Source organism: Sapajus apella, unplaced genomic scaffold (genome assembly GCF_009761245.1).
Source record: "Sapajus apella isolate SASKATOON/1434 unplaced genomic scaffold, GSC_monkey_1.0 scaffold57, whole genome shotgun sequence".
NCBI classification, from domain to species: Eukaryota; Metazoa; Chordata; class Mammalia; order Primates; family Cebidae; genus Sapajus; species Sapajus apella.
This window is the reverse complement of record NW_022436997.1, coordinates 10667638-10690498: the sequence shown is the minus strand read 5'-3', so window position 1 is coordinate 10690498 and position 22861 is coordinate 10667638. Positions and strand designations below refer to the sequence as shown.

The 22861-nt window shown below is 39.0% G+C and overlaps 2 protein-coding genes across 3 annotated transcripts in view; one reads left to right on the top strand and one right to left on the bottom strand.

Moving 5' to 3' along the window:
* Positions 1-22861, bottom strand: part of RPRD1A (regulation of nuclear pre-mRNA domain containing 1A) — a 74561-nt gene that overhangs the window by 9715 nt on the left and 41985 nt on the right. The gene's annotated exons all lie outside the window — the stretch shown is intronic.
* LOC116528171 (28S ribosomal protein S21, mitochondrial-like) lies at positions 1300-2558 on the top strand. Its single transcript, XM_032245315.1, has one exon. It carries the CDS (start codon positions 2162-2164, stop codon positions 2423-2425), a length of 264 nt encoding a protein of 87 aa, XP_032101206.1. The 5' UTR covers positions 1300-2161; the 3' UTR covers positions 2426-2558.

The window sequence follows — 22861 nt, the reverse complement described above, 5'->3', positions numbered from 1 at the left end:
TGCAGTTCCAGCTTCATACCAAGGCTCAATTCCACTGGTCAAAAGCCCCTCCACTCTTCAAAATTTTGCCCACCGGTTATAATCCAGGCAAATTTTCACTTCACCTAAAACTCTTCATCTGTTTTTGCCACTTACTCCAGGCTTCTAGCTAGCGATCTCTGCACTGTCTTGTCTTTCCAAGGGCAAAGCCTTTTTTACGCTGATATAATACTACAACATTAGTGAACCAGGAGGTGTGATTTGCCTTGTGTGTACAGCAAGTGAGTTACAGCTACTTGAAATCTGAACTACCATTACAGATTTCTTTACAGCTAATACTAAGTGTATGTTGAGTATCCAAATTGTGTATATTTTTTAAGGCCTACATTAAGACCAAACACTGCCATAGAATCTTTTCTCAAGCTAACTTCCTATGATATTCTACTACATGAGTTATTTCTGAATTACTACTGGATTTTTAAATTTCATATCCATAATTAGGAAGCAACTACATTACTTGCAGTGTCCAGCAGGGGACTGAGTATTAACAGCCCCCCCCCCCCCCCCCTCCATACTCCATGATGTTGGAAGATCTGGATGGAAGTACTGTTGTAACCTATGTAACCTTAGGCAAGGGCTCACTAAGATTATCTAAGTAAGTCTCAGATGCCTCCTTCATAAAATAAGGGTAACTATTTTACAGTGCTCTGTGGCCAAACTGATGTAGAAGTTTTCAAATTAGGAAGTGCTACATAATTGTGGTTTTTATTCTGAGATGATATCAGAATCATCTTGCAGAAGAACAGATAAATTCCTGAAATTTGGAATTCCTGTTCATTTTAGGGCTGACCCAGATAGCTGTTCTAAAATTCTAGTTGCTTTAAATACATATTATTTCTGAACGTAAAGTATTTACATGGCTGCCTTTATCTTGAAGATGCTGCTAATAATTCTGCTTTTATCTTTCCTATGTAATTGGGACCCAAACAACAACAACAACAACAACAACAAAAAACGAGACAGGCGTGATGCTCACGCCTGTAATCCCAGCACTTTGGGAGGCTGAGGTGGGCGGATCACTAAGTCAGGAGTTCAAGAACAACCTGGCCAACATGATGAGACCCTACCTCTAAAAAATACAAAATAGCTGGGTATGGTGGTGCTCGCCTGTAATCCCAGCTACTTGGGAGGCTGAGGCAGGAGAACCGCCTGAACTTGGAAGGCAGAGGCTGCAGTGAGCTGAGACTGCACCACTGCACTCCAGCCTGGGCGACAGGGTAAGACTCCGTCCCAAAACAACAACAACAGAAAAAAAAAAAAAAAAAAAAAAAAAAAAGAAAAGATTATTTCAACCACCTTAATCCAGGGATCTTTAGCGGCCAATTAAAGGCTTTGGTCAATTCTAAGCATTGCACTTACTGTATTGCAGACCCATGGCTTCCTATCCATTTCTTGATAAAAACAGCAGAATTTGTAGAGAAAAAACGTGCAAAGTTTGTTTTCTGTGGGACCTCATTTATCTGTAGTATAATGTCCTTTGCCTCTTTTAAGAATTTAACATACAAGTCTTTCTTAAGCCACGCCTTCAATAGAACTATTATTAAGCAGCTTCAGTTCTCATTTTTAGAATCCACCACCATTTACTTTAGTTCATTTTGCATGTCCTGGAATTGGACCTTTTTTATAGATTAGAAGAAAAAATTAACTGAAGTATTAAGATATAACATACACACATCCATTTTTTAAAAATAAGGCCAAGAAATTCTATGACGTCAGGGAGTTTGAGACTGCTGATCAGTCAAGCTGTTACCATCCCCAGGGGACAGAATGCAAAGGAGATAAAGATCTCAGTGGTTTGTCCTCACCTTCTGGGAAACAAATGCTCAAATTTAGCTTATCTAATCCTGGGATTGACTATTTTAAAAAATATAAACTCCAATATATAAAATCATTTCTCATTCCTTTTCACAGGTTATCCTATACACCTCAGATGGAGCTTTTTTTTTTTTTCCTTGACTGAAGAAGTTTTACCTTTTGGTGGGAATTACTTCAAGTAAATATCATCTAACAAACTGTCTCACTTCCTTTAGTTTATTTCATTCTCTTAAGAATTCTACTATTATGGGTCGGCTAGGTACTGAGTGTGCCAGGCTCTACAGAGTGAGGACTTCAGTCCAAGGTCATGGCAAAATATCTGAAGTTCATTGCCAGGACTGTGATGGCACAGGAAGGGAACGTGGAAAGCGTAAACAGAAACCTAAACAGAATCCTCACTATGGATGGGTTCACTGAGGACATAAAGCATTGGCGGTATTATGAGAAGTCATGCCTCCTGCAACAGAGGGAAAGCTATGAAAGGTGTCGGCAAATCTACAACATGGAAGTGGCTTGCAAGATCAACTTCTTGATGCAAAAGAATTGGGTAGATCCATGGCAGGGTTGCTGAGGCCTGTGGGACACCCAGTGTGAAACCCTCATCCAGTTTTGTCTCAGTTTTCTTTGTACAATCCCATTTCCTATTACTGTTCTCTATAATAAACTCAAACACGTTTGCAAGAAGGCCTCCACATATAGACACAATCCCATTAGACAGCAGTGGACCCTCTCTTTTATTAAGTGAAAGAAGAAACTGAGTCTGAAAGTAGTCTAGTAGCAGAATGGTGTTTGCCAGGGGCTAAAGGAGGGGGCAATGAGAAGTTATTGTTTAATGGGTACAGAGTTTCAGTTTGGGAAGATGAAAAAGTTCAGGAGATGATGGCCAGGTGTGGTGGCTCACACCTGCTATCCCAGCACTTTGGGAGGCTAAGGTGGGCAGATCAATTGAGGCCAGGAGGTAATGACAAGCCTGGCCAACATCGTAAAACCCCGTCTCGACTAAAAATACAGAAAAAAAAAAAAATTGGCCAGGCATGGTAGTGCATGCCTGTAGTCCCATCTACTTGGGAGGCTGAGATAGGAGAATCGCTTGAACCGGACAGGTGGAGGTTGCAGTGAGCCAAGATCATGCCACTGTATTCCAGCCTGGGAACAGAGTGAGACGCTCAAAACAAAACAAAACAGGAGATGGATGATGGATGGTGACAGTGGTTGCACAAAAAGGTGAATGTACTTAATGCCACTGAACTGTACACTTAAAATGGTTAAGATGGTAAATTTCGTGTTTTACTATAATAAAAACTTTTTTGAAAGTTAAAAAATTCTACTACTGCAAAGTTTCATTAATCTTCTAGATTGTTAAGAAGCATGTGGAAAAAGATACTTTAACAGGTCTTCTGCAAGGAACCCAATGCCTGATTGTCAACTGGGTTTTCAAAAACCGATAATGTTAAATTCTTAGGGTAGTTACAAATAAACTTTATATATTCCAAGATTTCATATACCACACTGTGACACTAACCCAATAGCTACTACGCTTTTCATGTGTTTACTACATGCCAAACACTGTTGTAAGTGCTCCATTTAATCTTCACAGGTAGAGATTATTACTAACCATGTATTATAGATGAAACTAAATCACATTTAACCACTCATTACAAAACTTCACCCAAAGTCAACAAACAGGGGCAAAAAGGGCCTCCAACTTAAGATAATCTGTCTTCAGTGTCCTCATGCTTAACCATTATGCTAACCTCCCTCTCATATCCTGGAATTATTTTGAGGGTGGATATTCTGAAGATGTTAACCTAATGAAATCTCAACTAAGGGATCGGCACAGTGACAGGACAATTAGTTATGTTCCTAAAACTCAAAATCCAATAAGAAAACACTGACTTGTATCAGGTCATCTACTTCTGTCCTTAAAGCATCTCTGGCATTCCTAGCAGTGAAGCAGAGTTGCCATTTTCCCATGTATAATGGCATATGGGCCCTGTGATAAATTTTCTTAAATGAGAATAGCAGCAACATAAAGAAACACTAAGGAAAAGGCAGCAAGGGGCTAGTTCAATCAAAAAAGGTACCCAATGCCAGGAAAGCTGAACTGCCGGTTAATGATGATTTGACCTTGAGGGTGGGAGGATGGAGTGGAGAGAATAAGCCAGGAGCTGATAAGCAGCTTTCAACTTTGGTTATTTCTGTTAAGAAACTTCAAATCAGGCAGAAAAGGAATGTAAAGAAATAACTCCCATAATCAGTCTTTCTACATGCTCTCAAATTCAAATGAGGAAGTTAATACTGTTACTTTTAATTTCTGTGAGTTCTTAGTCTCACTCACTTAGTATATATATTAACCAGTTAATGAAGAATCCCATTTCTCAGGGTCATAAATGTCATCTTATCTGGTGTTTCCCAAATTGTGTGTTCCACAAAACATCGTCCCATAAGGTGTTTTCGTTTTGTTTTGAGACAGAGTCTGGCTCTGTCACCCAGGCTGAAGTGCAGTGCTGCGATCTTGGCTAACTACAACCTCTGCTTCCCGGGTTCAAGCTATTCTCCTGTCTCAGCCTCCCAAGTAGCTGGGACTACAGGCACGTGCCACCACGCATGGCTATCCATAAGGTTTTAACAAGCAGGCCAAGTCAGAGATTCTGGGCTTATGTTCGTAAGCAAAATTAGGGTTCTTTGCTATAGGCCTGCTCAGATCCTGGGTATCTGAGCAGAGTGAAGTTCCAAGAGTACAGTCTGGTTTGCAACATTCCTAAAAATCACTGAAATACATTTTTGCTGAACACTTAACTACCAACTTCCAGAGCTAAGTTTATGTATCGAATACAGTTAGGCAAACGTTGGACCCAACATTTCTTGTTCTTTTCATTCAACCTCTTTTTGATCACCTCCAGCAACAGCAAACTCACTAGTTTGTCTTTCACTTTTGAAGAATTTCATTGGATATAGAATTCTAAGTTGGTGGATTTTTTTCTTTCAACAGCTATTATCTCACTATCTTCTTGCATGCATAGTTCTGCTGAGAAGTTCGTTAAAATTTTTATCTTTGTTGCTCTATAGGTAAGGTGATTCCGCCTCTGGCTTCTTTGGAGGTTTTCACTTTTTGGTTTTCTGCACTTTGACCATAGCATGCCTAAGTACAGATTGTAGGCATTTTGGTATCTTGCTTGTTCTCTGAGTTTCCTGGATTGGTGGTTGGGTGTCTTGTCACTAATTTTTAAAATTCTTGGCCATTTTTACTTCAAATATTTACTCTGCTTCATTCTCTTGCTTTCTAGTATTCCAAACCCATGTACATTATATATTTCCAAATGGTCACACAATTCTTGGCTGTTCTGTTTATTTGTGGGGACTTCTTTTCCATTCTTTTTCCACTTTGCATTTCAGTTTGGGAAGTTTCTATAGACCTAGTTTTCAAGTTCACTACTTGCTTCCTTGGCAGTGTCCCGTCTGCTGAACTGCCATTAAAGATGTTCTTAATTTGTTTTGTTTGACAGTCTCACTCTGTCACCCATGCTGGAGTGCAGTGGCACAATCACAGCTCATTGCAGCCTTCACCTCTTGGGCTTAAGTGATCCTCCCACCCAGGCCTCCCCAAGTGTTGGGATTTTTTTCCCCCTAGCATTTGCTTTTGATTTTTTTGCTGGGCATTTCCACCTCTCTACTTTATTACCCACCTGTTCTTGCATGGTATGTACTTTTTCTGTTAGACTCCTTAACATTTCAATTACTTTAAATTTTTGGTCTGATCATTTTTAAATTTCTGTCATATGTAAGTCTGGCTCTGATGCTTGTTTTCTCTCTTCAGACTATTTCTTGACTTTTAGCATGCCTTGTTATTTTTTATTTAAATCCGAACATCAGCTGACAGTGAGTTAAACAGTTCAGTAGTTTAAGGTGTTATTAATCTAGCTAGGACTTAGACTGTGCATAAGATCTGCTATAGGTGTAGATGTTAGAGAGTGAAAACAGCCCTTACACATTAGGAAGTTTTAAATGGCAGAATGATCTTGCTTGTCACCTGTAACACATCCACTGGTCCTAGTTCTGCTCTCAGAAGTAAACCCAAATCCTCTTTTCTGATAACTTTCAAGGTTCTGAAAATAGGTATTCACATAATTTATATCCACTCCCAGCTCTGATCTTCCCAGTTCCCTCAACTGTTCTCCAAGGAATGTTAGTTCCATTTCCCTTTGTTCTCCTAGCCTCTGCCTCTGGATACACTGTGGCAAGTTAATTCATTTTGGTTAACATGGAATCCAGAGTTGAAGACAAAAATCCTGCTGTGGTTTAACCGGCATCTGATGAAACAGATCTTCCACATTCTGATCACTCAGTTTATTAGTGTAGCTTAATCCCACTGTATTAGCTGCATCACCATGTTAATAGTGGTATTTATTCAGTGCTTTATCCCATTTAGTGATGCCAAGCCATGTCCAGACAATACTGATACAATTAACTTGGGAAAATCCAAATAAGGGAATTTATACTAGAAGTGTTTAGGCAAAGAAAGGTATAATGAAAGAAATGCAGTGCTTGTTTCACAGTGATCACCATTCAATTTGCACTGGTTCTAGACCAATGGTCTGACTTGTTAAGAACATTACTCAACAGAAAATGCACCTTAACCGTTAAGTGTTAGCTACTGATGGGTGAGGTTCAGAAGCAGAAGCTTTAAGTAAATTTGTGTGCATATATGCATTTTTCAAAGCTGCTGGCAACTCAAAAAAAGTTAAAACTTCCACATTCTGCTCTTTGATATAACTGCTTGAAGAGGTCCATATTTTAGTTAAACCTCTTCAGTACAATGATATCAAAATATCAAAATTATTAGTACTTAAAGTCTAGAGTTTTATTAGAAAATGTCTCACTCTCTTGCCCAGACTGGAGTACAGCAGGACAATCACAGCTCACTGCAGTCTTGACTTCCTGGGCCCAGGTGATCCTCCCACCTTTTTGGCCTCCCAAATAGCTGTGACTACAGGCACATACCACCACACTTGTGTGTGTGTGTGTGTGTGTGTGTGCATATATATATATACACACACACACACACACACACAAACACAAACACACACAACTTGTAGAGACTGTGTTTTGCTATGTTGCGCAGGCTGGTCTTGAACTCCTGGGCTCAAGTGATCCACCCAAAGTGCTGAGATTACAGGCATGAGCCACTGCACCCAGGTAAATTCTAGCTCTAACACGAGTCTTACTTCAAAAGCTAAAAGGGATTAAATATTTAGATGGTATTGTTACCAATGATACCACTCCACCAATAAATTATACAGTGGCACACTGACAGACTTCTAATCTTCTTTTTTCCAGGATGGGGTCTCACTCTGTCACCCTAGCTGAAGTGCAGTGGTGCAATATCAGCTTACTACAACCTCTGCTTCGTGGGCTCAAATGATCCTCTGATCCTCCTGCTTCTGCTGTCTGAGTAGCTAGGACTACAGGCACATGCCACCACACCCAGCTAATTTTTTTATTTCTTGTAGAGACAAGGTCTTGCTATGCTGCCCAGGCTGGTTTTGAACTCCTGGTCTCAAGCAATCCTCCCACTTCGGCTTCCCAAAGTGCTGGGATTACAAGCATGAGTCTGTGCCCAGCCTCTATATTCTTTTCAGTAAACCACTGCCCCATTTGTTATGTAGACCTACTTCTTTCAATAGGTCCAACATGTGTAACTTATTTACCCCCACGTGAATAAACAGACCTTAAAAAAAAGTTCCACTCTTGTTTGAAATGAAAGAAACAAAAGAGAAACCAGTCTGGCCAATATGGGGAAACCTGTCTCTACTAAAAATACAGATACTAGCTGGATGTGGTGGCGTGCACCTGTAATCCCAGCTACTCGAGAGGCTGAGGCAGGAGAATCAATTGAACCCGGGAGGCAGAGGTTGCAGTGAGCCAAGACCCTGCCACTGCACTCCAGCCTGAGCAACAGATTGAGACTCCCAACTCAATTAAAAAAAAAACAAAACCCAAAATAAAATAAATTTTTTAAAAAATAGACAATATAAATCTGGCTACCTACATTAAGTTGAAAAAACTGACTTTCACAAATACTTTTTAAAAGATAAACTGCATATCTGTGACTATTTAAAACAAAAAAAGAAAACATAGTCAAACAAAATATATAAAAATTTTAATAATGGTTTTTAGTGATTGCTGTAAATTTGTAGGTAGTTGATTTTCTATTTTTCAGTATTTTCCAAATTTTCTCCAATATGTATTGTTTTTATGATGGGAAAATTCTTAGGTAAAAGAGGCAAGGAAAGAAAATTTTAAACTCTGTATATCACTTTTATAAGTTGAATTAAAGTACTTGGAAGTACCAAACTATGAGACAGAAATATGGAAAAATTTAAAGGCACTGAATTTTAGAGCTAGGTTTTATAAATCATTAGTTTGAAATCGACAGCATGAAAATGAAGAATGGTCTTCACAGTACACAATTTGTTCAAGTTCATAGAGTAACTTTAGAACCCATAACTCCCAATTCCCAGTTCATGACTGTAATCCATATATCACTCGCTGGAGACTAACCAAGATAGACATCCAAGAAGGAATGTAACTGTACACACAGCATGGCTACAACTGTTTTTTTTACAAGTATGTTTACAATGACATATTTAACCTATGATTTTTATTTTTGTTTTAAGACTAAAGGAAATACATCAAAATGTGACCAGGCTATTTAAATGATTTTAACGTATTTTTCAAATTTCCCCTAAAGAGAGTATGTATGTTAATACCTCTGTGCCTCACTATTCTCATTTATAAAATAGATAAGAATAGAACCTACCTATAACAATCACAGTATTAATAAAAATAGAAAAGTACTTAGAACAGTGTCCTAGCACAGAGTTAATGCCAAATAAGTATTATTTTATAATTAAACTTTAGAGTATTATCTCACATAGAATGGAGTGTAAGTGCTATGGCAGGGCTTTATTTTTTGGAGACAGGTCAGCCAATCTGGAGTGCAGTGGCATGACCATGGCTCACTGCACCCTCAACCTCCCAGGCTCAAGCAATCCTCCCACCTCAGCCTCTTAAGTAGCTGGAAGTACAGGTATGGACCACCATGCCTAGCTAATGTTTAAAAAATGTTTTGTAGTGACAGGATCTTGCTATGTTGCCAGGGCTGGTCTCAAACTCCCGGGCTTAAGCTATCCTCCCACTTTAGCCTCCCAAAGTGTTGGCATTATAGGCGTGAGCCACTGTGCCTGGCCACAACAAGATTTCAGTTAGCTATAGACAGTGGTAATTTTCCACCCCCATAGTGTACAGAAATGTTTTCTTTAGGTAGTACTGGAAGATTTCACTTGAGAGGCCTAAGAATTCTGAGAATCTTGAAACTAATAAGCTATTGGAGGCTTCAAGGGCAGCATCTCCTGATAAAAAGGAATCCTCCCATGCCCCCACCCAACTATGACTATAAATCCTCAAAAGGAGGGAAGTGGTGCTGGATGATTAGCCAGAAAGGGTTAACAACGCCAGAATACGGACAGAATAAAATCTAGCAGGCTGAGCCCAACCTAACAATCCTAAAACTCCTAACTCATCAGCACTAGACACCTAGATGCTTCCCTCCTTCCTACAGCTTCTAAGACAGACAGTCAAGGAAAAAAGGTCATCTGGCCTATATGATACCTGCTTCTGGAAGGGAACACAACATTCGAATGGCAGGCATGAATAAAGCTCTACTATAGGCAGTGTTCCTGTCTTCTTTCCTCTTCCTAGTTTTCCTTCTGTCCTTTTTCTTTTTTTACTCTCTTCTTTACTTTCAGGTTTTATTCCCTTGCCATCCTGTGTTCCACTGTCAAAGGAAACTCAACACTTTCATCATTTACAAGTGTACTGTGAAACTTACAGTAGTTCTGAATTACCTACAAGGGATCTCCAACTTTCATATGAAGTCTACTTTATTACACAATACACTGTTAATTCTGAATGGCTTTTTTGAAGCAAAATTCAGGCTTTCACATATCGACCAGCCAGCAGGTCAGAACTATCCCATGATGATGCTACAGTAAACATTTCAGTTTTACACAACAGGGTCTGTAATGTGGGTGACAACACTTGTGACAAGAAACAAGGACAGATATCAGATGTGCTGAGTGGTAAATATTCAGGTGGTTCACTGTATGTTCAGTACTCAAGGAAAAGAAGAGGATTTTCTGATTGTGAGTTGGAATCCAGCATCAAAAGATTCCAGTGATCCAAATGCAAAGGGAATGCAGGGATTCAGAGGACACTGCTTCTTTACATCTCATGAAAAAGCAAGAGGAGATAACTAACTGTTCCACATTTTTGCTTGACAGATTGAAGGGAAGTTGATGAAAATGAGATCACCATCAAAATCAGCATCATAATTTCCAGATCCATCTACTAAAAATGAAATTCTGGCCAGGCACGGTGGCTCACGCCTGTAATCCTAGCACTTTAGGATGCTGAGGTGGGCGGATCACAAGGTCAAGAGGTCAAGAGATCAAGATTATCCTGGCCAACATGGTAAAATCCGTCTCTACAAAAAAAAAAACAAAAATTAGCCAGGTGTGGTGGTGCAGTCCCAGCTACTCATGAGGCTGAGGCAGGGGAATCACTTGAACCCAGGAGGCAGAGGTTGCAGTGAGGTGAGATCATGCCAATGCACTCCAGCCTGGGTGACAGAGCAAGACTCGGTCTCAAAAATACACAAATAAAACAAAAGCAAAAATCTGCCACGCACCATGATTCACACTTACAGTCTCAGACAGGAGGCTGAGACACAACTGCTTCTGTCCAAGAGTTTCAGACCAGCCAGGGCAATACAGAAAGACTGTCACAAAAAACAAAACAAAAACAAAAAATAACCTAAGCTTCCTAAACTTCCCAACTTGATGATCAGTTCCTCTTAATTACTAAAGTTACTTATTCCTATTTAGCTGGGAGAGGCTACATTTTTAAAAGGCATTGTCTGTATTTAATAATTTACCTATGATCTTAGTAATTTTATACTGACGATTTCTCAGGTGCTTAAAAAGCATCAATAACTGTAATTTTAAAAATTATAATTAGACTGGGTACAGTGGCTCATAACTGTAACCCTAGCACTTTGGGAGGCCAAGGTGAGAGGATCACTTGTGCCCAGGATTATCAAGGCTGCAGTGACCCATGATTGCACCGTTGCACCCTAGTCTAGGTGACACAGCAAGACCCTGTCTCAAAATACATATATAAAACTTTAAAAATCTCTGTAGGAAAAAAATAACTGCCTCTCATGGCATATCAGTTTTGAACGGCTATGTATTTTATACACATATTTGATACTGAAATTTTGTTATGACTTATTTTCATACATTTTTTAGGAATGCATTATGTGCAACAGTAGAGCACCACTTACTACATCAAGTTTAAACTGCAACAGCACAATTCCAGTTTTCCAAAATCTCACAAAATATCTCACTTGTTCCACTCTCATCTCCTCTCACTTCACAGCCATTACGGCTTTGACGCTGTTACCTAAGTTGTTTCCTTGCTTACCTGCCTAGAATTCCCAAACACTCCTTTGCTGATCAGAAGTGAAGATACTCTCATTACACGGCTGTAAGGACACCCTGTTTTCTGATGGATACTAACTGGGGATGAAAGCAGAGACAGGAAACTCCAGGTGTTCAGGCATTTTCAGCAGTTACTTTACATTAATAGAATTGATTTTTGTATTAACTATTTCCTAGGGTAAAGTTCTTTCCTTTGAGCTTACTCTCTTACGTACTGTCTTTCCAAAATCCTTAGTGGTTCAACCATCTATTCTGAACTACAGACTGTAGGAATAACCAACTTGGGCTGTCAGTAAGGTGGAAATGATTCAACATGGATTATCCCAGCAACTGGTTTTCCATATCAATTATCTCAATCATTCCTGGCCCTCGTCAGCCTGGAGAAGACACTGTCCTTTTTCTGTTCCAAGCTCCAACATAGGCAGACTCCTCGCCATTGCTACCTAGCCCAAGAAGGAAGATATAGAGGGGTTTACCTGCCTGATTGTTTCCACTACAATGAAGTCACTGTGTGTCCCACTTCTGGCATGGAACGTTTGTGTAAATGCTTCCACCTTTACAACAGTACATGCTAGGATGTGAAATATTTCTTCAATTCAATGCTGTCAGTATTCCGTCTTCTATGAATACTGCCTATTCTGGGGCACCCACAGCATTTCTTCTCTTATTAGAGCAGAGATATTACATATATATTATAATTTCTTTATTTCCTGTATCTCTATTTACTTCATCAATACCATCTTTTTGGCAATCTTTTATCAACCATTATGAACAGAACTTACTGTGACAATGGAAATATTCCTTATCTGCATTACCCAACATGGTAGTCAATACCCACATGTCGCTAGTGAGCACTTGAAATGTGCCTATTGCTACTGAGAAACTGAATCTTAATTCTTAATCCTGATTGAGTTAAACAGTACATGTGGCTAGTGGCTGCTTAGTGTACAGTGCAGCTCTTCAACTCCACAGTGCACCCTCTCAACCCCTGCATTTCATCCGTCTCTCCATTTCATCTCTACCCATTTCATTCCCATCTCCATTTCATTCCTCTCCCTTCATTATATCTATCTTTACAGTTAATATAAGACATTTAACATAGTATGTAAAATATACTGACATACATCATTATATGAATGTCCTATACTATATGATATAAAAATTTTACCTATTTAATATGATAAAGACAGAATATACTGTTTTATATAATTCTTTATTATATTCAAACATATATTCCCTTTCTATAAGTTCCAGGACAGTAAAGCTACAGATGGTCAGACGTGGTGGCACACGCCTGTAATCCCTGAACCTTTGTGAGGCCAACGTGGATGGATTGCTTGAGCTCAGGAGCTTGAGACAAGCCTGGGCAACATAGCAAGACCTTGTCTCTACAAAAATAAAAATAAAAAATAAAACTTAAAAAAAAGATTGGTCAGGTGTGGTAGTGTTTACCTGTAGTTCTAGTTCTTGGGAAGCTAAGGTGGGAGGATTGCTTGAGGCCAGGAGTTCAAGATTTCAGGGCGCTCTGATCATGCCACTGCACTCCAGCCTGGGCAACAAACAAAATGAGACCCTGTCTCAAAACAAAACAAAACAAAACAAAAGCTGCAACTCGGTATATTATCTTAAAATAGAAGGGCAGGACATCAGTGTCTTTTGTTTTTCTCTACAAAAGAGAGTAAAAATCTAAATCAGGCAAGGAAATGCAAACACCAATTTAATTAAATCCAAGTGTCCTAACTTAATCAATCATAGCTGAGAATACTGGTGGGTGGGGGAATGTAAGGAGGAGAAAACACTTTGCATCAACTTGATTTCTAAAACAACTACTTCCAGAAATCATGAAGAATTGCCAAAAGGGCAAACAGCAAATACTCTACCTCCAGTTGAAAAGATATAGACTTCATAAACAGCAAACAAGGAGGCTTGATTCAGATAAGCCAGAATCTCAAAAAAATGACTGAACATATTGTTTAAAAGAACTTAGGAACCTGGTTGCAAACACTGAGATACTAAGACTATAACTAGCAAACAAACACTTCCTCTTTGGAAGGACCACTGTGCTATAGAAATAAAAATATTACAGATATCTGACAACTCCAGAGTATCCCCATAAAACTACATAATTCACTGGTTAAATGCTAGTGATACGCTAGCTAGAAAATCTCCAAGATTTTTTTGTTGGGGTCTAAAACTTCCGAGGTATTTACTGTATGTGCAGCACAGTTTTAAGGACCCAACTCACTTAAATCCCATAATAACCATATAAAGTAGGTACAATTATTATCCTTATTTTGCAGACAAGGAAACAGAGGTCAAATGTGTTGTCGAATGTCACTGAGCTACAAAGTGCTGAAGCAGAACTGAAACCTAGGCAATCCTGCTCCAGAGTCCCTGCTCTTTACCACAAAGCTAACCTGCCCCTCCAAATGTTTACTCATTTAAGACCAAAGTCAACCAGGAAAAGTTAATAACCCCTGGCCTCTTTTCTGTACTTACATCTTCAACATGTAAAAATACTTTTTTTTCCTGTAACTTAAAATACATCCTTAAGAAATTAGCAGAAGAAACAAAGCCAACAGAGCCAAAATAAGAAATGACCAAAGTCATGTTTGTTAAAAACTCGACAAGCTAAAACATTGGTTCAACAAGATAAAAAAAGACACATATATTTTAAAACTAATTACGTAAGAACCTGATGAACAACTCCAAGATTAACAATGGCAGATGTTACAAAAGGGAGGTTTGAGATAGTCCCAAAATTAACACAAGCAAAAAATGCCAATGCCACACTGCCAAAAATGTGCACCTTCCACAAACAAAAAAGCTCAGAGCCTAGAAGTAATAGCTACATGCAGCAAAAATAAATGTCAGCAACTATTTATGCCATAGTAAAGATTTTATAACAGTCCACCCTTGTCTACAATTTCACCTTCCATGATTTCAGTTACCTCAGGTCAATCTTGGTCCAAAAATATTACATGAAAAGTTTTAGAAATAAACAGTTCCTAAGTTTTAAGTTGTATGCTGTTCTGAGTAGCATAATTACATCTTACATAATTACATCTTTTGTCCATTCCACCCAGGACAAAATCATCCCTTAATCCGGCATGCTATATATGCTACCCGCTCTATACAGTATGACTGTACAGAAACAACAGTACAGTCATGCACATTTTGGCCAAGAATGGACTGCATATATGACAGTGATCCCATAAGATTATACTGGAGCTAAAAAATTCCTATCACCTAGTGACCATTCCTATCACCTAGTGTAGCCATCCTAACATATCACAATGCATTCCTCATGTGTTTGTGGTGATAGCCATACCAACTGTATAAAAGTACAGTACAGTACATACAATTATGTACAGTATATATTTGATAATGAAAATAAATGACTTGTTTCCGGTTTATGTATTTACTAAACTTTTAATTGTTAAAATATACGCTATTAAAAAAAAGTTAACTATAAAATGGCCTCAGGTCCTTCAGGAGGTATACCAGAAGGCATTATTAGATACACAAATACTTAGTGTATTACAACTGCCTACAGATTCACTACAGTAACATGCTCTATAGGTTTGTAGCCTAGAAGCAACAGGCTATACCATAAAGCCTTAGTGGGTAGGTTACACCATCTAGGTTTGTGTAAGTTCATGCTGCAATGTTCACACAATGACAAAATGCATAACAATGCATTTCTCAGAATGTATTCCATTGTTAAGAGACACATGAATGTATATAGTATATAAGGTTCAGTAACATCTGAAGTTTCAGGCATTCACTGTGAGTCTTGGAACACATGCCCTACAGATAAGCAGGGGACTACTGCATTTACAGAAATTTGTTTAAATAGTCTCTACTTAAAGATTAAAAATGTAAAATTCATTAATGTTTATTCGTAGACTAATCAGTATTTTGCATTTACATTAAATAGGTCCAAACATTCCTGCAGACTATGCCAAGCTCTGGAGGTGCAAATATTTTAGTCATTACTCCAAATCATTTTAAAAGGGACAGCTGTGAGTGCTGTGGTTTCCAGAGATACAGGAGAATTCAGGGAGTACAATACCAGAATAATTGGATGGTGGGGCTGGTGTACTGGCAAAAACAGAGGCAAGGTCCCAGTCACATCTGGGCTCACTCAGCAAACTCTGGCACTAATACCTCTGACTCCTGATTCTTTCTTGACTTGACCTGAGTTGTAGAATCTGTGAACTAGCCAAGTAAACACAATGATAAATCCCTTTCTTCAACAGAGACCACAAAAATCTGACAAAACAATCTGCACTCCTAACATTAGACAAGCAGAGTTCAACAAAAATTAGCAACAACAACAAAACCATAGGAAATCGTGAAGGAAAAGGAGAAAAGTGAGGCAAAACTAAAGATGAGCAGTGTGAAGATTCTGAACATTCAATATACATTCTAAGTATCCATCCATGGACAAATGAAAATATGCAGTGTATACATTCAATGGATTATTATTCGGCCTTAAAAAGGAAGGAAATTTTGACACATACTACATATTGGATGAACCTATGGGGCATTATGCTAAGGAGGTAAGCCAGTCACAAACAGAGAATACAGTAAAAAGAAAGATTGCACCCAGAATTTGGTCTGCTAATTAGCCTTTTAGATCACTACACAAATCTAAGTAATCTGATACAAGGCAAAGAGAAGAAAATTATGTAAAATAAAAGCTTCTGATACTTATTACCAAACTGTCCTCCACAGGTTGGACCAAATGGATTTACATCAACAATATGTAAGAGTTCCCATTTCCACAACCCCATGTCGCTACAAAGAATATCATTTTGTTTTCTTAAACTGTTAACTGGCTGGGTGTGGTGGCTCACGCCTATAATCCTGGCACTTTGGGGGGCCAGGCGGGCGGATCACCAGGTCAGGAGATAGACACCATCCTGGCCAACACAGTGTAACCCCGTCTCCACTAAAATTAAAAAAAAAAAAAAAAAAAAAATTGAGCCAGGCATGGTGGTGTGCGCCTGTAGTCCCAGTTACTCAAGAGGCTAACGCAGGGTCACTTGAACCTGGGAGGCAGAGGCTGCAGTGAACCAAGATCACGCCACTGCACTTCAGCCTGGCGACAGTGCAAGACTCCATCTCAAAACAAAACAAAAAACCTGTAACTAACTCAAACATGAAAACCATATCTGCTTATTGCTTTTTCTTTTACTTCTAGGAATTTATGAGAAGACTATCACAGATAAGCCAAACTTAGCTGAAGTGTGATTCAGAGCAATGTTTTCAGTATCAAGAAACTGGAAGTAACATAAATGCCAAAAGGTGGTTTAAAGCAATGTTTTCCAATAGCAAGGAACTGGAAGAAATACAAATGCTAAATAGTTAGCTGGTTAAACAAATATTACTTCTGTAGAACAATATAATTTAGCTATTATTAGCTAAGAGATTTATAATCTATTAGCTTTATAATTTAGATTTATAATCACATGAAAATGTTTATAGTAAATGTGCAATAAGACACTATATAAAATGGCATGTATAGTCTGATTCTATCCTTCCATATCTTGTCAAAGGTTATTTAATAGGTGATAAAAATTTTAGGTGGTATCTGCTTGTGCTTATCAATGGTTTTTTAACTGAGATAAGCATGCACTACTTTGGCAATTAAAAAAACAAAACAAAAACTTCAGCCAGGTGTGGTGGCTCATGTCTATAAGACCAGCAATTTGGGAGGCTGAGGTAGGTAGATTACCTGAGCCCAGCAGTTCGAGACCAGCCTGGGCAACATGGTGAAACACTGTCTCTACAAAAACGACAAAAATCAGTCGGGCATTGTGGCACTCGCCTGTAGTCCCAGCTACTCTGAAGACTGATCACTTGAGCCCTGGAAGGTTGAGGGTTTGCGAGTCATCGTTCTGTCACTGCGCTCCAACCTGGGCCACAGAGTGAGACCCTGTCTCAAAATACACACACACACACACACCACACCACACCACACCACACCCACCCACCCACACACACACACACACACACACACACAAACTTCACTGCTACCACCCACTGCTTATATTGCTCAGCACATACATTTTTCTAATTAAGTTGCATCTGTTCTCCCTACTGGGGAGTAGGGAATCTACTCTCCAATTTAATCCACTAAGCAACTATAACCATTTTCAGACACTGCCAATACCACCACTCCTCTCTTCCCTTTGGCCTGTTACCACACTCTTCTGGGCCTGACTTTCAAGTGTCCTCACAATGTGGCTCCAAACTACTTTTTAATCTCATCTCACTTGTAAGAACTGATACAGTAACAACAAAATGTAGTTTTTGTTATCAGTTTATTAAGGACTTCCTTTGTCTCAGGCAAATGTAACTGCCTACATGCATCATTGTATTTAACCATCACGCCTCTCTTGACAGTTATTAGTATTACATTTCCATTCCATGAATGAGTGAACAGGCACAAAGGGCAAGAGTGTAAATTCCTGTTACATACTTTAATGTAAAACCTGGCTTAAGGACTCTAATTTCATTTGTAGCTCCAGCTCTTCCACTAGGTGGCACTATTACTCTTTACAAATTCAGTACTTATGCAATGCCACGGGTTACTATTGGTCATTTCTAATTCATGTTATTCTCACATATTTTCAGTGTTATTCTCCTACGGAAGGGAAAAAACGCAAGCTGGTAAAACAATTTTACAACTTCAAAATGATCATTTACTCCTTTGTTCAAAATGCTCAACTGCAGCTCTACAAACTGCATGCCTTGAACCCATAGTCCACTTAAGGCTTTTTAAGTTTGGACTCTGCTAAAATGATTTAACCAATTATGTTGGACATAGTCGTATTCAAAACCCTCAAGTGTCTTTCAATCATTTTTATTTATTAAAGTATCATTCTCTTCTGATTTAGTTACAAATAAGTTACCAGTTTAAAATATATACCTCTTGCAAGTTATATTTCTAGTGGCATTCATTCACTTAACACAAACATCTGAGTCCCCACCAGGAGAAAGAAACTGCTCTAAGCATTGAGGATATGAAAATAAACATGAAGAACAAAACAAAACTCTTCATCTTGTGAAACTCACATTCTTGTGGCAGGTGCACATGAAAACTAAGTATATAAAAAAGTGTTAATAGAAATAGTATGGAAGAAAAACAAAAACCAAAATGACCATGTAATACAGTTGGGAAGAGGAGGCCAGGGGAATGGGTAGGTGGAACCATAAGAAAAGATTGAAGGACTCTCTGGAGACATGACACAGAAATATAAACCTGAGTGGAAAAAGAATCAGCTAAGGAAATAGCAGGAAGCAACGGCATTGCAGTCCCTCTTTGTTAACATTCAGCAAAGCAAAAACTCTTGATTTTAGAACACACTTCATATGCCTGAAGAACAAAATGCACGCTAAGGAGCTGATACAAGATGAGGTTAAATGGTGTCTCTATGAGTTCAAAATAAGATCCAAAAGTGTAATGGAGAGCATTGTTGAATTTCTAAAGAGGGATGTGATGGGACCTGATTTCTTAAAAGATCCATATGGTTGCAGTGATGTAAGGAGATATGAGAGCAGGAAGATCATCTGTTAACAACCTAGGTAACATGACAACCACTTAGACAGCGGTGGTTTGGCAGCAGTTGTGAAACACATATATTAGTCTACTTAAGACATAAAAAGTCTTCCATTTATATGATAGAGCAAACTCATGTTTATCTGCTCCCTCCCAATAAGTCACTAAAATAATAAAGCAATTTACACAGGCAGAAATCCACAAGGACATAGGAAAGTAGGCCACAGCACAAAGATGGCAAAAACCTGTTGGAAGGTCAGGTGTGGTGGCTCATGCCTGTAATCCCAGCACTTTGGGAGGCTGAAGTAGGTGGATCACCTGAGGTCAGGAGTTCAAGATGAGCCTGGCCAACAAGGCAAAACCCTATCTCCACTAAAAACATAAAAATTACCTAGGCATGGTGGCACGCACCTGTAATCCCAGCTACTGGGAAGGCTGAGGCAGGAGAATTGCTTGAACCCAGGAGGCAGAGGTTGCAATGAGCCAAGACTACGCCACCACACTCCAGCCTGGGTGACACAGACTACATATGAAAAAAAAATTAAAGACTCTGTTGGTAGATGGGGACAACGGTAACAGGGAATAATGACCATAAGTAATGCAACTCATCCTAAGGAATTCTGGATAAGTTCAGGACTTTGAAGTACCAGGCTCCCTGAAATGTAATGATGAGTCTTAAGGTTGACAATAAGGATCGACTAAAACTCTTTACATGAATCTGACAAAACCCTTATCCCACAGAACCAAAAGATGGAAGATAAGAAACTGAGCAAACAAGTTTGAGCATTTAGGGACCCAAATCACAGAGCTAAGAGGTAAAGCACTGTCCTAAAAACAGATGTCCTATGTTATCTAACCAGCAAATTTGGGGTGTTTTCCTCTGGAGAAAATGAATAGCCTAGGAAAGAAGACTTACAAATAGTATTCGGAAATCATCAAGAAGACAATGACCTAGTAGAATCTTACTAAAAGTCAAACTGGTAACAAGAATCAAGTTTTTAACATGAATCAGCAATTTCTTCTTTAGAAATTTATCAGAAGAATTAATGATATCAATATATGTGAGCAAAAAGTTAACCAAAGAGATGTTCACTGAAATTCTGTTTAGAATATAAAAGCAATAAAAATAGTTTGGGCAACACAGCAAGACCTCATCTCTGCAAAAAATAAAAAATTATCCAGGCAGGGTGAACGCTTATAGTACTAGCTACTTGGGAGGCTGAGGCAGGAGGAGTGTGAGGTTATAGTGAGCTATGATTGTGCCACTGTACTTCCGTGTGGATGACAGAGGTCCTGTCTATTAAAAAAAAAAATCACAGAGAACAGAGCAGTTAAATAAATTGAGACAACCATAAAAACAATGACATGTAAGACGCATACAATGTATTACAGAAAAGGATAAAAAATACAGACCCAATAAACAGGCTGTCTTTTGCTTACATAGCTATTTCCTTATGATGAAAAGAGATTACTTGTATCATCAAGTGAAAGACTACACAATCCCTGAAAACACTGAATTAAACATAAAGTATTTTACACAATGATACTTAGACCTCAAAAATATAAATCAACAAACCAGTAACATGCTTCTTTGTAACATCCACAGAATGGCATCTTATCAAATTCTACATTTAAATCAAATACAGGCATACCTCGTTTTATCATGCTTCCTTTTAATGCATTTTCAAGATACTGTTTTCTTAAAAGCTGAGTTTATGGCAACCCTGCCCTAAACAAGTCTACAGGCACCATTTTCCCAACAGCATGTGGTCACCTGTCTGTCAATTTTGGTATTTCTCATGCTATTTCAAACTTTCTCACTATTATGCATTATGGTAATCTGTGATCAGTGATTTAAGATAGCAAACTTAATCGATACATGCTGGCTGTGTTCTCACTGCTCCATTGACCAGCTGTCCCTGTCTCTCTCCCTCTCCCTATTTGCTGAGACAATACCGGAATTGGCCCAATTAAGAATCCTACAATGGCCTCTAAGTGTTCAAGTGAAAGAATCACAGCTGTCTCACTTTAAATCAAAAGCTGTAAGAGATTAAGCTTAGTGAGGAAGGCATGTCAAAAGCCAAGACAGGCCAAAAGTTAGGCCATTTGCACCAATAACCCAAGTTGTGAATGCAAAGGCAAAGTTCTTGAAGGAAACTAAAATTGCCGCTCCAGGCTGGGCGTGGTGGCTCATACCTGTAATCTTAGCACTTTGGGAGGCCAAGGCCAGAGGACTGTTTGACTCCAGGAGGTCAAGACCAGCCTGGGCAACATAGTGAGACAACGTCTCTACAAAACATTTAAAAATTAGCCAGGCATGGTGTCACATGCCTGTATTTCCAGCTACTCAGGAGGCTGAGGTAGAAGGACTGCTAGAGCCCAGGAGGTTGCAGTGAGCTGTGATTATGCCACTGCACTCAAGCCCGGGCAAAAGTGACATCATATCTCAAAAAGCAGGGAGGGAGGCTATTCTAGTGTACACACAAATAATAAGAAAGCTAAACAGCCTTACTGGTGATATGTAGAAAGTTTTAGTAGTCTGGATAGAAGATCAAACCAGCCAAGTTCCCTTAAACCAAAGCCTAATCCAGAGCAAGACCTGAACTCTTCAATTCTATGAAGCCTGAGAGAGGTAAGGAAGCTACAGAAGGAAAGTCTGAAATAGCAGAAGTTGGTTTATTGGGGTTTATGGAAAGAAGCCATCTCCATAACTTTAAACTGCAAAATGAAGCAGCAAGTATGTAGCAAGTTATCCAGAGCTAAGGTGACTAGTGATGGTGGCTACACTAAACAACAGATTTTCCATGTAGAGAAAAGAGCCCGATACTGGAAGAAGATGCACTCTGGGGCTTTCATAGCTAGAGAGAAATCAATGCCTGGCTTCAAAGATTCAACAAGCTGACTCTCATTAGGAGCTAGAGTAGCTGATGACTTTAAGTAGAGGCCAATGTACATTTACCATTCTGAAAATTCTAAAGTCCTTAAGAATTAACTACGTTAAATTTACTCTGCCTGTGCTCTATAAATGAAACAAGTATGGATGACAATACATCTATTTACACTACAGTTTACTGAATATTTTAAGCCCACTGTTTAGATCTGCTGCTCAGAAAAACACTCCTTTCAAAATATCACTATTGGCCAGATGTAGTGGTTCCCATGTGTAGCCACAGCACTTTGGGAGGCCAAGGGGGGGAGGACTGCTTGACCCAAGAGTTCAAGACTAGCCTGGGCAACATAGCGAGAACTCTTCTATACGAAACACTGAAAATTAGCCAGGCATGGTGGCACACACCTGCAGTCCTAGCTACCTGGAGGCTGAAGCAGGAAGGTAACTTGCACCTATGAGTTCGAGTTTACAATGAGCTGTGATTGTATGACTGCTCCAGCCTGAACAACAGAACAAGAGCCAGTCTCCAAAATAACAATAATAATAAATTACTATTCGCCAACAACACACCTGGTCACCCAAGAGCTCTGATGAAGATGTACAATGTGACTAGTGTTCATGCCTGCTAGCACATGTGTTCTCGGGCTTACAGATTAAGGAGTAATTTTGACTTTCAAGTCTACTGGAGAAATACATGTCATAAGGATATATAGCTGCCATAGATAGTGATTCCTGTGATGAATATGGGCAAAGTAAACTGAAAACTTCCAGAAAATGATTCACAATTCTAGATGACATTAACAACATTCATGATTCATGGGAGGAGATAAAATATTAACATTAACAGGAGTTTGGGAGAAGTTTATTCCAATTATCATGGCTGACTTTGAGGGGTTTAAGACTTCAGTGGTGGAAATAACTGTGGATCTGCTGCAAATAGTGAGAAAACGAGACTCAGAAGTGGAGCCTGAAGATATGACTGAATTG